At 44.7% G+C, this 15,044-nt stretch overlaps 1 protein-coding gene across 13 annotated transcripts in view; it reads left to right on the top strand.

Annotated features, from left to right (window-relative positions):
• The window catches only part of MIPOL1 (mirror-image polydactyly 1), a 292,792-nt gene that overhangs the window by 207,515 nt on the left and 70,233 nt on the right, over nt 1–15,044 (top strand). For all 13 annotated transcript variants that reach the window (XM_039535481.1, XM_039535472.1, XM_039535476.1 and 10 more), the window contains one exon: nt 6,826–6,920. In XM_039535481.1, coding sequence (XP_039391415.1) covers nt 6,826–6,920 — 95 coding nt within the window. The remainder of the gene's footprint in view (nt 1–6,825; nt 6,921–15,044) is intronic.

Raw genomic sequence — 15,044 nt, 5'->3', positions numbered from 1 at the left:
TCCTTTGGTTTTTCAGAAATACCATATGCAATAAAATATTTCTGGGTGGTACATTCCATGTATCAATCATGTGTATTTGCCTTGGATTGCACTTGAGATAACTAACTCATTTTACCTCTGCATTTGCAATATTTCAGGTATTTCCTAAAGTATAGGATATTAAAAAATGTTACTGCAGATACAGAGGAAACGTTATCAATGTGTCTAAGATAAAATAGGCAGGTTCTTAAGGTAACTGTAATTCAAAATAATGTGAACTTTTCATATATCAATTTGCCTCCATAATGTGATAACATACTAGAATTAGCATGTAATATTTTTATGGGCACATAGTTAGCTCCTACATGTAAAATATTTGCTATAATAATATTCTCACAAAACTAAGTGATTGGGCAACAAAATGGCAAATGGAATTTAATGTGGATAAATGTAAAGTAATGCACATTGGAAAAAATAACCCCAACTATACATACAACATGATGGGGGCTAATTTAGCTACAACGAGTCAGGAAAAAGATCTTGGCGTCATCGTGGATAGTTCTTTGAAGATGTCCACGCAGTGTGCAGAGGCAGTCAAAAAAGCAAACAGGATGTTAGGAATCATTAAAAAGGGGATAGAGAATAAGACTGAGAATATATTATTGCCCTTATATAAATCCATGGCACGCCCACATCTCGAATACTGTGTACAGATGTGGTCTCCTCACCTCAAAAAAGATATTCTAGCACTAGAAAAGGTTCAGAAAAGGGCAACTAAAATGATTAGGGGTTTAGAGAGGGTCCCATACGAGGAAAGAGGCTAGGACTCTTCAGCTTGGAAAAGAGAAGACTAAGGGGGGACATGATAGAGGTATATAAAATCATGAGTGAAGTTGAGAAAGTGGATAAGGAAAAGTTATTTACTTATTCCCATAATACAAGAACTAGGGGTCACCAAATGAAATTAATAGGCAGCAGGTTTAAAACAAATAAAAGGAAGTTCTTCTTCACGCAGCGCACAGTCAACTTGTGGAACTCCTTACCTGAGGAGGTTGTGAAGGCTAGGACTATAACCAGTGATGAGCTGCCAAATTGTTAACAACGGGTTCCCTCCTCCCTCCAAAATTTTTAACAACGGGTTCCCTCCTTCCCCCCCCCCTCCGGGGGGGGGGGTCGTGCCCCATCCAACCCCTCATGTTCCTTGACACACACACTCCGAGACCCCTGACCCATCCCCCCCTTCCCTGTCCCCTGACTAACCCCTTGCCGCCCCACCCAACCCCTCCTCTCATTCTCAATGGCCCCCCAGAATCCCTACCCCATACAACTACTCCTTCTCTCTGTCCCTGAGTGCCCCCACCACCTCATCCAACCCTGCTCTTTCCTGACTGCTCCCCCGGACCCTTGCCCCCATTCAATCCCCCTGTTCCCTGCCCTCTGACCCCCACCCCCAAAGTCCCTACCCTCTCTCCAACACCCCTCCCTGCCCCCTTACCGCGCTGCCTGGGCGTGGCTGGGCCAGGACAGGAGTCGCGCGGCCGGGCCGGAGGATGCGGAGGAGCCCGGTGGCGAGTCAGGTGGCTGGCTGGGTGGAGCCAGGAGGGCTGTGGCCAGAGCTGGAGCCGGGCAGCCGGGGCCACCGCCACGCCCAGACCCGCTGCCGGGCCCGGCCCCTGGCAAAACAGCAGGGGCGGCTGGAGCCACGGGCCAGGCCGGGCTGGAGGTGGGGACCGTGTCCAGAGCCGAGCATCCCGATAGGTGGGGGCACAGCAGGGCCGGGGTGCGGCGGAGCCGGGCGGCCGGGAGGGGTCGGGGTCGGGGCGGGGCCGTGCCGCAGCCGGTGAGGTCGGGGCGGGGACCCGGGGCCGGGGGGCGGGCAGACGGCCAGGAGGGTCGGGCGGGGACCCGGGACTGGGGCTGGGCAGGGCGCGGGGGCGTGGCCAGGAGGGTCGGGCGGGGACCCGGGGCGGGGGCGGGCAGGGTCGCGGCCGGGAGCTGGGGGACGGCCAGGGAGCCTGGTGAGGGTCGGGCGGGGACCCGGGGCGGCGGGCAGGGTCGCGGCCGGGAATGCGGGGGACGCGGCCAGGGAGGGTCGGGCGGGGACCCGGGGACGGTAGGTGGGGGCACGGCAGGGCCGGGGGGGGGTGCGGCCGGAGCCGGGCAGCCGGGGAGGGGTTCGGGAGGAGTCGGGGACGCGGGGCCGGGCAGGGTCGCGGCCGGGGAGGCGGGGACGGGACACGGCCAGGGACCGGCCAGGGCACACGCCCCCCTAGTTTCCTACCTTAGGGTCGTCTTCCTGGGCCGGGGAAGCCTGCTTGCTTCTCAGCCCTCCCAGGCTTCCCGCGTGAACAGCTGATTCGCGGGAAGCCGTGGGGGAGGAGAATCATGGAGGAGCTTCATGGCCGGCGGTGGAGGCAGAATTGCATAGCGGTTCGCTGAACTGTTTGCTAAAATTAGACGCCGGACAGAGAACTTTAGCATCCGGTTCTCTGTCCGGCGTCTAATTTTAGCAAACGGTTCGCGCAAACCGTCTGCAGCTCACCCCTGACTATAACAATGTTTAAAAGGGGACTGGATAAATTCATGGTGGCTAAGTCCATAAATGGCTATTAGCCAGAATGGGTAAGAATGGTGTCCCTAGCCTCTGTTCGTCAGAGGATGGAGATGGATGGCAGGAGAGAGATCACTTATGTTCTTATGTTTATGCCACACTTCCCAGTGTGAGGTGATCATATAAGGGCAGACTATGGGACTAAAGTCATAAATGAAATGTTGCAAAACACCTTTCTTTGCATGGGTTAACTAGCATCAGACTCAATTTGCTTTTATTACAATGAAACAAATCATATGTGTGCACTACCTGCTCAAAATTGCTGTTCAGCCCTTTCCTTTTCTTTGCTAGAGCAATAAAAGCCATATTCTTCCTTGACTGTACTATCTGGAAAATGTTTGTTCTGGCCTATTTCCATAACACTGAATCAGGACCGAACTTTTCAGAAATGAATGATCATGTGATGTAGCAGTAATATTCATGTGGGACAGACAGGGAATTCTAATGCAGGATTTGTTGTCTGCAACCTTAAGACTAATGCAAAACACAGACCCCTACCAGTGTTGTCATTTACATGTCTGCTGCAAGTATCCCTGAAGAGTATTAAATAACAGAGTAAGGATTGGGTTGGGGAGCGTGGTCTTAGATTGCAGAGTAAAACAATGTAATTTGCTGTTCCTGCTGATTAAAATTTCTAGATACAAACTAGCCCGTTTGTGCCCCTGAGGAATGTCAGCCAGTCAATGGATCTGAACCCCCCCAAATCCTGCCATGCCTCCTCCAGCAAGGGGGGCCTCAGGTGGCATAAGCCAGCTACACCAACTTTGTTCCACCCAGGCCAGGGGGACTCCTCAGCGGCCCCATTAGGATAGCTTTCTGGCTGCTTTGATCTACTTCCGCGATGCAAAGCAACCAAAGGCAGCGCTGAGGATTTAACCCTAGCTATGCAACCACTTGAGGGCTGGTTACACCTCTTTCCTTGTACTTTTCAGAAATTGTGCTTGTGTGGGCAATATAAAGTCACAGTTGTCCTCACCACCTGGGATCTCTATTATACGTTCTGCAATTAAGCCCTGGTTCACCAGGTACTTAAGCATGTGCGTAACTTTCAGGAGGTAAGTAATCCGGTTAAACTCAATGGGACTACTCAAGGGCTTAAAGTTATGCACATACTTAAGTACTTGCTGGAGCCTTATTCCCCATGAGAAGCTTTCCTTGATGTCAAGAGGAGTTCATCATGTGATACATGCGTGTAACATGCCATAGATGTCCCATAGTGCAGATAAGGGGTCAGAATTTTATTCAGTATGTTGATCATTTTTAAAATAATTAGAAAGCATCCCCAGATAATGCAGTATGCAGGGTCCTTTATTTTGTGACTATCATTAGGATATACATAGATGAATCTTGGTACCACTTTCAAAATTTAGGAGGAAAGATCAGAACTCTGTAAAATTTGCTGTCTAGGTCCAATTAACATTGATTTTCCATGCCCACGTCTCTCCTCAGTTTAATCAAAATTCTGTTGCTGGAGCACAGTAACAACCTTCCGTCGTGTTCAAACATTTCAGCTATTTTTTTAAGTCATAGATTTTTATGGACACCAGATTTCTGCTGGGCACAGGAGAGTTGTGTCAGGGAGCCAGTTACAATATCCTGATTCTCAGGCCAGCTCTAGCTCCATTTATTCTTAGATCTGTTGTGAGAGAGGTCTAAATTCCACCCCTAGATTGGGCCCTTAATGGACCTTCTGCTAGTGGAGTATAAATGCAGTGCACCCCTTCCCACATCTTAGAGGGGGACAGTGGGCATAGGGAATGGAGCCAGCACACCTAGGCCAGAAGGGAGTATCTGTAATGCAGGGCAATTCTCTGCTGGCTAAGTGCTGCCAGTTTTCATTTAACTCCAGGATTGAGGGAGTAGAAAGAAAGCTTGGATTCATATGTCCTCATCACCGCACAGCTGTACCAAGCGTAAACCATTGAGCCTGTCCACTACTGAAACAATCTTCAGGGCTTTCTCTTCCTCTATTTAATCTCCAAATCAGTCTGAACAAGGACTTAAACCCAGGTCTCCTACATCCTAGGTGAATGCTATAACCACAGAGCTATAGAATCAGTCTTTCTGTGGCCTGCTAAATATTTGATTACTTATACAAGTGGAATAGTTCCACCAGGCGCGATTGAGGCGAAAGACCACCCCAAAATAGCTGGAGCAAGAACTACATCCCACATCCCAGATAAGTACCCTCACTGCTTGGTGCTTGCTCTTGCTCCCACTCTCACCCCACTCCCAGCTAAGTCCCCCTGCCCTGTCATGATCACATACCCAGGCTGAAATTTTTTGTTATCCACCCCCACCAATCACATGCTGAGAGGATTGGCAACATGCCTATTACTTTTCTGTTTTTGTTATTTTTGACTATATTGAGTCTAGTGAGCTGGATTCTGCTCTCACTTATGCTGGTATAAATCAGGTGAAACTGCAATGAAATCGGTGGAGTTAGACTGGTACAAAGTTGGCATAAATAAGAGTCTCAGGCCCCAATGTCTTCTGAACTTTGTCCTGAAAAGTGTGAATTGAATGCTAGGTATACTTTTTTGTATACTTCCACTAAAGAGGCTAGCCGTTAATCTCTCTGTGTGTAGGTGTGTCTGCTGCAAACATTTCCTTCCAGTCTACCATTTCAATCACACTTCACAGTACGCTGAAAATTGGCAAGGATGTTAATTATTGGCCTCTAGAACAAACCACCTACTTTGATTCAAGCATGTTTTTTTCCAATTTTTAAGTATGTTGGTTCACCGACAGTACGGTATAATTATAGAAAATAGCTTGGTTTGGCTAACATTCTTGTGTTCTGTGAGTTCTGTTTGCAAAGCTGTAAGCAGCACCAGGCTCAGGACTTAAACAGCTCACCTGGAGAGTAGTTTAACCTCTTAGTGCCATGAGTTAGGGCTTGCCACCTCCAAGTGCTAATGCAAAGTGCATTGCTGTTCAGCATCAGGAGCTCTGAATCAGTGTTACTGAGAGGTTAAGCATTAACACCCTTCACTTTCAAGGCTAAAAGAGACTGTGCATGTAGTAAACTAGTCTATGCTTGTTATTCCCTTAACAGCTTATTATAATTTGTTTATATTATAGTAGCACCTAGAGATCCAACTGATATCAGGGCCTCTGTCTGCTGGGCACTGTACATATAATAGTAAGAGACAGTCCCTGCCCTGAAGAGCTAAGGTCTAAATACACAAAAGAAAGGTGGATGAAAGGAAGTATTATCCCCATTTTTACAGATGGGAAATTGAGGCACAGAGGGATTGAGTTGCTCAAGCACATACAGTGAGTCTGGCAGACCTAGATCTACTGAGTCCCAATCCAGTGCCTGAAGCATGTCCTTCCACTCCATGTATGCACAGCTCATCTATCGTGCCTAGAATTCACTGAGACCTTTTTTTTTTTTTTTTTTTTTTTTTTGCAGCCTCAGGGAGTTGGTGGGTGCAAGGCCAGGGACGCTGACAGAATTCACACATGGTAATACACTAAGGAGTTGCACACACCCTTTTCGGTTTTATGTCCTATGACTTCTGGTAATTGGTTGATCCGCAGTAGCTGTATAATGTACAATATAAGAAAAAATATATTGAACGGTAGGGAAGCCTGCCTAGTGCTCAGACTTACATGTATGATAGAAATGCAATGCAAGCCCAGTCTTATTTGTAGTTAAATCAGATAATCATCCTGTGAGATATTAAATAAATTATATGAAACCTGAGTACTCTGGGGAGTCCTAAATCACTATTAGTACTAGATTTTTAAATGTTCAAAGTGATTAAGCTGTGGTGCTATATGAAACATACGTGCACTTATTTCTCCAGACCTCTTCTCAGACAATCACAGGAACTGGTTAATACCCTTACTTAGCACTCTAAAAACAGTATTTTAGTTCAAGATTTAGCATTCTCAATACCATGTAAATATATTTGTTGACAAACAGCTGGATAAAATTGAAGAAGAAATTAATATGGGAACTGGGAATATAGAAAAGCAGTAGGGAAATTAGAACATTACCGACTGAAAGATGTCAATACTTACAAACAATTACAATAGTATACCAACTAAATAAGAATGTCTTAGTAATGAACAAATGGGTAATATTACAGAGGACTACCATTTTGTGCATAATCAAACCTACAATAGAGCGGAAATTAACATTCATAAAGGATTGCTGTATTTTTTTCATTGTGCTTAAAACAGCACAGTCTTCTCTTAAATAATGATCACCTATCTTTTTGCAGGCAAAGTTGCTAGCTATACAACAAGAGAGAGAGACTGCTGTTCAACAGAATAAAAAACTAGAAGAAGAAATTCAGACGCTACGTGTTTATTACAGGTAAAATCATTTATATTATTGTATATGTGATGACTCATAGGGAAAATTTTCTGCATGACTTTATAACTGTAAATGAGGAAATGGCCTTACTGCTTAGGTATTTGTTAGGAACATGTATAACTGCCTTGGGTTATACATGTTCCATGGGCCTTAAATTCCAAACAGTGTCAAGCTAGCAGATTTCTTTTCTAGATTTCCCACCTTTCTGATCTCCAAGCCCTGTTCCAAAATGCAAGGTGTCATCTCCGACAATTGTTTGTTTTTTAACAATGACTCAGTGCCATGAAGTATCTTTTAATAAAGATGGTCTCCTGGCTAATATGGTTTTCTTTCAATAGTCCTGCTCTTTATTGCTTTGGAGGTTTTTTCTGTATAGTAATTCTCATTCAGTGTTCTTGATGAAATGCAAAAAGTTGTGATGCAGCAACACATTCACCAAAAAACAGACAGACCCATAAGTGCTGGAACTAGGGATGCTGGGGGTGCTGCCACACTGCATGGCTTGAAGTGGTTTCTGTCGTGGTTCAGTGACTCTCGGCACCTCCACTATACAATTTGTTCCAGCGCCCCTGGATAGAGCCTATTTCTTTCTTAATTATCTGCACTTACCAAGATTTAGCTGCGTTAATTTAGGAAACACAAAATTTGTTGAATTCTAGAACTGTGTTTTCTTTTCTAGACTCCTACATAATGCAGAATTTTTATTGCCTTTATATTCTACAATAGTTAGTGGAGGGGACAGCCATTCTCTCATTAATTTCGGAGGCCTGTGAAAAACTTCTCCATGGATCATTGGATTTGTTTAGTCTCTAAGGGAACTGCTGTGCGGTCCAGTGAAGAAGTTAGGTTGTTTTATGGGGGAGCAGTTGTATTACTATTTCTCTTCATTCTGAACTCCTAGTTTATCAGCCTACAATACTGGCAACAGATTAGATGCAGAAGTCTTGACATCAGTACAAGAAGAAAATCTGAAAGTTGAATGTATAGCTATTACAAGGACATGATATGTAGAAATAATACAGTGATACATGAATGCTGTGTTCATTTAAAATTTAAAACAGAAGGGGACTAGTTTGTTACAGCTAAAAAAAAAATTACTTGCAACCACACAGCATTTTTCTTGTGTCTTCTGTATTTCCACACAATGTTTCAGTTGAGATGGAGATTCCATTTGCAGGTTTGTAGTAGCCGTTAATGCTTCCCATGTTCCTTGTGCTTATTAAAAACTCATCAGCATTTTTTGAAACCTTTCCTTTGGTTATTAGTCAATAGAAACGCCACGGAATCTGTTAGTATTTCTTTTAACTAATTTGTTTAGCAATTCCTTGATACACTATAGTAAACTAGAAATAATGCATTACAAAACAGCATTAGTCACTTAGAAAGGACTTGGAAAATAGTAAATATAATTTGATTTACTTTTTTATCATGCCACTTCAAAAATTCAAGCTCAGAATTTACGAGTTGGCCTCTAAGCATGAAGACTCAGAGTAGACTTTTATTCTAATATTAAAAAGTTCCACTGCAGCAGACATTAAAGCAGACAATAGACTATAGTCTGTTGATGCAAATACTTAACTTCCAGTCACATGAATACTACCTACCTGCCAGCATTCATATCTGAATATACCACATAGTTAACTAAGTTCTGACCTTTAATTTCACCTAACAATTTAGTGCTAATTTGAGTATGGTATTTGATAATTTATGATGATTATGGAATGGTATCATTATATATATATGAAATTATAAAGTGAATTAAAATAATATCCTCTGACCGTAGAGTTTTCAGTACCAACTAGTAACTAGGTTACAGAGCCCTTTATAAGGTTAGAAATAGAGAACTTTTGACCAGTAAATGTCATTTCTCCCTTGTGTGGTTGCTTTTTTCTAGTACATTTAGAATTCAGTCCTGTGTGTATACATACATGTCATCAAGAAAAGCTACAATGCAGCTTTTAATATTACCTCCAAAACTTTTGTCGAAGTCAATATAATAATAAAGAATAAAAAGGGATTAAGTTTATTCCCAAAAGTTAAATTGAACATTTCTGCGTTTTCACCTCTGTTTATCATTGGGGAATAAATCAGCTTATAACGGCGGTGGATAGCCACTTGTATTAGTTTGGGCCTGAACAAATTCACTGAGGAAGAGAATATAAAACTTAAAGATGTCAGAGTCATGTTCAGTACATGATTTTTATTTATTTATTTATTTTTGGTCACAAACTAGTAGCACTACATTCCAAGACTCAGCCAGTATAATAATGACATCGTCTTCTGTAATACAGAGTACGCCTAAGTCTCTCTGCTGATTTGCAGTGCTTCCTTATATTTCCTATTGTTGAGAAAAGAGGCAAACTGAAATAATCAAACACTAACCAAATCCTATTGTTTGCTGCCATCAGAATAAGATTTATTGTGTTAAGTAATAACAGTGATACTAGTAGTTCAGTGTTCTTTAACCTTTTTAGAGGGTGTGTCTAGTTTTCCCAGTGCACAGTGTGCTACCTTTAGTAGTAATCTCACATATGAAGTTTTCTGTTGACACGTTGGACACAAGTTAATTAGAGGGTGAAGAGAGGGTATGATATTTTCCCTTTTTGCTTCCCATATTTTAGTGGTAAAATGAGAAATGTCTATATAAAAGAATGTACAAACTTGACACAACATGAAATTTCATTATTTTCACCAGCAAAAATAGTACAAGTGACAAACCCCTACTCTGTCCCACTTACATTCATCATCCTCATCTCCTTTTTCCAACACCAAGGTTGGGTAGGGCCAAAGTTATGAGCAGATTCCATCTGCATCTATTCTGAGCCACCATTTGAGCAAGTTGTGGGGGTTCCCTGGATGGTTTTATATTCTGTTATACCACTGTCTCCTTGGATGTCCACGGTCTCTCTCACCATGCTCTGTACTCCTGGGAGAATAATCTGCCAAGAAATTTAAAATTCTGCACACGGTATTTTAAAATTCTGCATATTTTACCTGTCAAAATAACACAATATAATCATGCCAGTTTCAATTATTTTGGTAGTTTATTTCAAAATACCTGTCCTCAAGTATCTCTGTAACAGTACAGACAACAAAAAAAGATTCAGGAAATGTTTTCTGACAAATAGATTCCTTACTAGGCATATTAATACAGAACTTTTGAGTAGTAATTAATTTAAACTACGTCACAGAACTGTATTTCTCACACCCTTCAGAAGCAGTGCAAAGACTTGGAGGAGTCAAGGGTAACAGAGGAGCTGAGGGAGAGGGAAGTAATTGCTAGGAAGGAGCCTGGACGTGAACCTGGAGGGTTGTTGGGTGTGAGTGGGAGAAGTATGGAACAGGTGTTTTTATGGGGGGATTGTTAGGGAATTGGGGAGCCTCCCCCATGCAGACCCTGGCAGACCCCTAGCCTCTCCCATTCAGTCAAGCACATCTGCCCCTTTTCCTGTGTGTCCCTGCACCACCACTCCCCATTCAGCCAGGCATATCTGCACATGTCCCCATGTGTTCCTGAACCCCTTCTCAGTCACCCCTGTTCCCCCCATCCCCATGTGGCCCTGCACCCTCCCACCCCCTGTCCCCATGTGGCCCTGCACCCCGACTCCCGTTCAGCCCCTGGCTTAATGTTGTCACCCCACTAGTTCCTGTGTCCCCACCCCAGTCTGTACACTCACTAGCCCTTCTGAACCCCAGTATGTGCAACCCCCGCCCCACCAGTCCTGTGTGCCCTGGTTTGTCCATCCCCCACCATACCCCATGCCTCCTCACCTAGCCCTGCAGGCAGGACACTGTGAGGAAGGCAGCCTCTTCCCCCTACCTCTCTGCAGCTAGCTGCTCTGGCCTTTGAGCCGGCTTTCCTCTCTTCTGGCACCACATCAGCCCCTGGTGGCAGAAAGGTGTAATTTCAGTTTCCCTTTGCCTACCCGTCAGAATAAATTATTCTGTATCAGGGGAAATTGGGGGGGGACATTAATTCTGTGCATGTGCAATGGTGCAGAATTCCCCCAGGAGTACCTCTTCCACAGAGATCAATTTTAGGCAATAGGTCATTCTAGCAACATGGCCAAACCATTGCAGTTGGCGGCTTTTGATGGTTGTAGTCACACACTACACTTTGTCTTTTACGGATGTTGTCATTTCTTAGTCTATCTAGCCTTGTCATGCCTAGAATACGGCACAGACACTTCATTTCAAATGTTTGCATCTTTTGCTCCAGATGCTTTGTAGGCACCCATGTTTCACAACCATAAGTTAATGTAATATATAATCTGGTTTTAGGTGTCATGGACACTGATTTGAAGTTCCAAACATTTTTATTCAAGCACACAAAACGTTCTGCTGCAATAACTTTCAATTTGATGATATCTTCGTCACAGTGGCTGCCATGTGTTATGATGGAACCCAAATAAGCAGAAGCTGTCTACTTGTTCAACATCTACATCATAAATGACTAACTTAGCCTGTTTCTTGATTTTTGATATTTCTGTTATTCTTATCTTTTGTTCATCCAGTTTTAATCCCCATTGTTTAGCTGTTGTATACAGATTGTCCAATGCTTTTTTATTGTATTCCTGTGTAGACATTATCATTATATATTCTGTGAAGTCAAGATAGGTTACATTCAGTGCAATGTAAACAGTACAGTAAAGGTCTGAAGGTGCTCACAGAGTGGGGGCTGAATCTAGAAAGTTCTGTGGAATAACAAATTGTATCCCTCTGTTCCCATTAAACACTGAGAGAAAGTGACCAGATTCTGAAGATATGCAAAAATATAATATGTGCAAACACTGAAAGAAGTGTTATCAGCATGAGTTTGGGATGGCCACCATATGTATGAGTGATATACTGGAATTTGATTTTGGGGTCATCCCAAATGAGTACAAGAGTGAAAATAAAATCTTTATAGGGCACTATTATGTATTCTAGGTGTGCAACATATTTAAGAAATGTTTGAGGTTTTTAAAATATTTATTAGGTTGAATTTTTTCTCTCTCCTACTTAAAACCAGACTAATTAACATAAATACAGCATAGGCCTCTGAGGAAGATAAAGTATAACTAATAAGTTGGGGGGAGTACATAAAAAGCTTTTCTGTACATAATTAAACTGAAAGTAATACATTTTATCTTATGACCTACCAGGGCTACAACTAGCAAGTGCTTTGTGTTCCACTGAAAAGCTGGAGATCCAATGGTGTATATATGGTTGCTATTTCTTTCCTTGAAGGGTCATGAGAGATTCTATAACTAGTCCAGGACTAAAATATTCATTCTGGAAATTGGGCTTTTCTTAAGGGAAGGAGTGTAGAAAGAATCCCGCATGTGGGGAGAAAATAGGAAATGTGTTTGTGGCAGGTTGGTTTTATTTTAATGTCAACTGTCTAAAGCTGTTCGAAGTTTGGAATGTTACACATGTCCCATGTGGGGATGGATTAGCAAACAGAGTGCAGATGAGGCTGTCCAAGATATGTGGCAACTCCAATCATTGAAACATCATGAGTCAGGCCTTAAAAAATCACAACATTGGCTCAAAATAATGAGATTTTTAACTATATAATACATTTTGGGCAGGGGCGGCTCTACAAAGTAGGCTGCCCAGGGCAGCGCTAGCGCGGCGCGCGCTCCGCCGCCTTCCCCAGTCCCGCGCCCCTCTTCTTCCTCCCGGCTCCGGCTTCGGGGGGAGGGGTGGCTTGGCTGCCTGGGCCTCGCCTGCGGCAGGTCCCGGGCCCCCCCACCGCGGGACTGCGCGCGCATGCCCGCCGCGCGCGGAGCTCAGGAGAGCCGGGAGCGGGGGGGACCCGCCGCGCGCATGCCTGTGGCAGGTCCACCACCCCCCCCGGCTCCGTGGGACGCCAGGCAGCGGCCGGGAGCTCCACCGGAGCCAAATGCCGCCCTCCCCAGGATGCCGCCCCAAGCGGGCGCTTGGCCCGCTGGTGCCTAGAGCCGCCCCTGATTTTGGGGTTCTTTCTGGCCAAGCGAACGAGGGCACTCAGCGAAGTGGATTTCTCTGACTGTCTGCTTCTTTGTTTGCTTGCAGTATAACTGAACCCTGAATCTGATCAATTTGAAAATTTCAGGAAATGTTCTAGATATTTCTGGGCAGAACCCTACTGATTTTGGTGAAAATTGGAAAAACTGAAAGGTGAAAATGGGGGACACACAGAGCCCCTGGCATCTGGTTAACAGACCCACCAGCTTTAATAAGATCTGTAATTATCTAGTGGTCAAAGAAGCGGTTGATGATGGCCATTAGTACCTTCAATGTAACACCCCCCATCTCAGCTCTGCCCATCTTCTGAATACAGCTTAAAAATGCTGACACCCTGGACGACTTCTCTCCCAGACAGAAAAGGAATGGGATGCACACAGAGCACCTGGCATGGGGAGAAAGAAGGCATAATGATATGGGGATGGGGGACATGGGGAGCACAGCATCCTTGGCATGTGGTCGGGGGGGGGCACATAGAGCCCCTGGCATGGTGGAGAAAGGGAGAATTAGGTGTATGTGGAGAAAGGAGAAATGAGGAGCACACAGAACCCCTGTCATGAGGGTGGAAGGTGGAGATGAGGGGCACATGTAGCCCCTGGAATGAGTGGGTGATTGCAAGGAGTCCCTGAAATAGAGGGGGGTGGGAGAGTGTCACACAGGGAGCTTGGGAGAGGAATGGAGGAATGCAAGGGGGCCCTGGTGTGGTTACTGCACTTAGCCTACAGAAGCAACAAAGTGTGCAACCCTCTAGTTATTTGTATTCTGGTATCAGAGCTTTTAGAATGTAGCTGGTTCACGTTTTCAAACTATCTTCTGCAACCGTGAAGGAAACTTACTCATTTTTTTAAAGGAAGTTGAGATTTTCACATAATCATTTGACTCGAGGAACTGGGGATTTAAAAAAAACAAATACCATGAGACTCGTGAAAATAATGAACACTGGGAGCGGTATAAATATATGGCTCAATGATTTATAACATGAACACCATATATGGTGTATGTGTGTGCATATATTTATACACACACATCTGATGTGGACACAGCAGCAAAATGAGGACAGAAACATGCATGGAATTAAGTGGAAGGCCTCAACTTTTATTAAGCATTAAAATGGAGGGAGGGGGGCAGGTGCTACCCATCCATCACCCATACTCTCCTATACCAGAAATTTAATTGAAACCAGTGCAGGGGTTACAGGACTCCTTACCACATAACCCATAAATTGGGATAGACTGTCCTCTCCTCTCCAGGACTCATCTCTGAGTCCTAGCACCCTCTCCCATGCAAGAGGGATAGAGGGTGCATCAGGGTGGGGACCTGGGTCCATGAAGGCCACAAGGTCTCACCCATGGTCCATCACCAAAATCCCAGATCTTTTCTCTCTGGGATCCACTCATTTTATTCCCTTAACGGCTCTGGAAACTGGCCACAGGGGGTGCCAGTGACTAGCTTGGCCACTCCCACACCCAACCACCCCGCATGGTATCTATGGTAACACCTGCCCAATATACACCCTTACATTCCATAGCCGTATGTGATCATCTCCATCTGACAAATGTACGCCATCCTCCCTGAGAACCTCTGGCTGATTGTTAACAGATGTCCCTATGCAGTCTCACTGAACTCCGCGTCTCCAGGAATAGCTTGGTGACCCCTGTTTACTTTCTTTCTAGCCTTGTCCACGTGGGCTCCCAGCCCTTGCCTGTCAGTGAGGCAAAAGTAGTATGAGCTGATCCCACTGCATGTTTCCTCTGGATGTGAATAGCTTCAGCCAGTTGCTAGGACATCACCCGTGAATCCCTGCTGGCCAGTGGGTCGAGTTCCTGGAATCTGTCATCCTGAAATTGAGAGAGCATCAGCAACACCATTATCCACTCCAGGGGTGTGCAATGCGTGAAAAAGGATATTAAAAAACTGCAGGCAGTGTAATATCAAGGCACTTAAAGAGCAGCAGTGCCCCTGCCAAGAGACTCCCTCAAGCACTGTAGCCAGGAAAGCACCTCTTGGCACTCAGAGCCTTAGGGCAGGGAGCAAGGGCTGCCAAAGCAGAGAGCCGTGCACGAGCAGAACAACCAGGCCCCCAGTAAGAGAGCTGCAGCCTTGTGGGGGGTGGGGGGCAGGGAGTGTAGTGAC

This window comes from Mauremys reevesii, linkage group 4 (genome assembly GCF_016161935.1).
Source record: "Mauremys reevesii isolate NIE-2019 linkage group 4, ASM1616193v1, whole genome shotgun sequence".
Lineage (NCBI taxonomy): Eukaryota > Metazoa > Chordata > Testudines > Geoemydidae > Mauremys > Mauremys reevesii.
The sequence above is the reverse complement of the archived record's forward strand: the minus strand, read 5'-3'. Positions and strand labels throughout refer to the sequence as shown.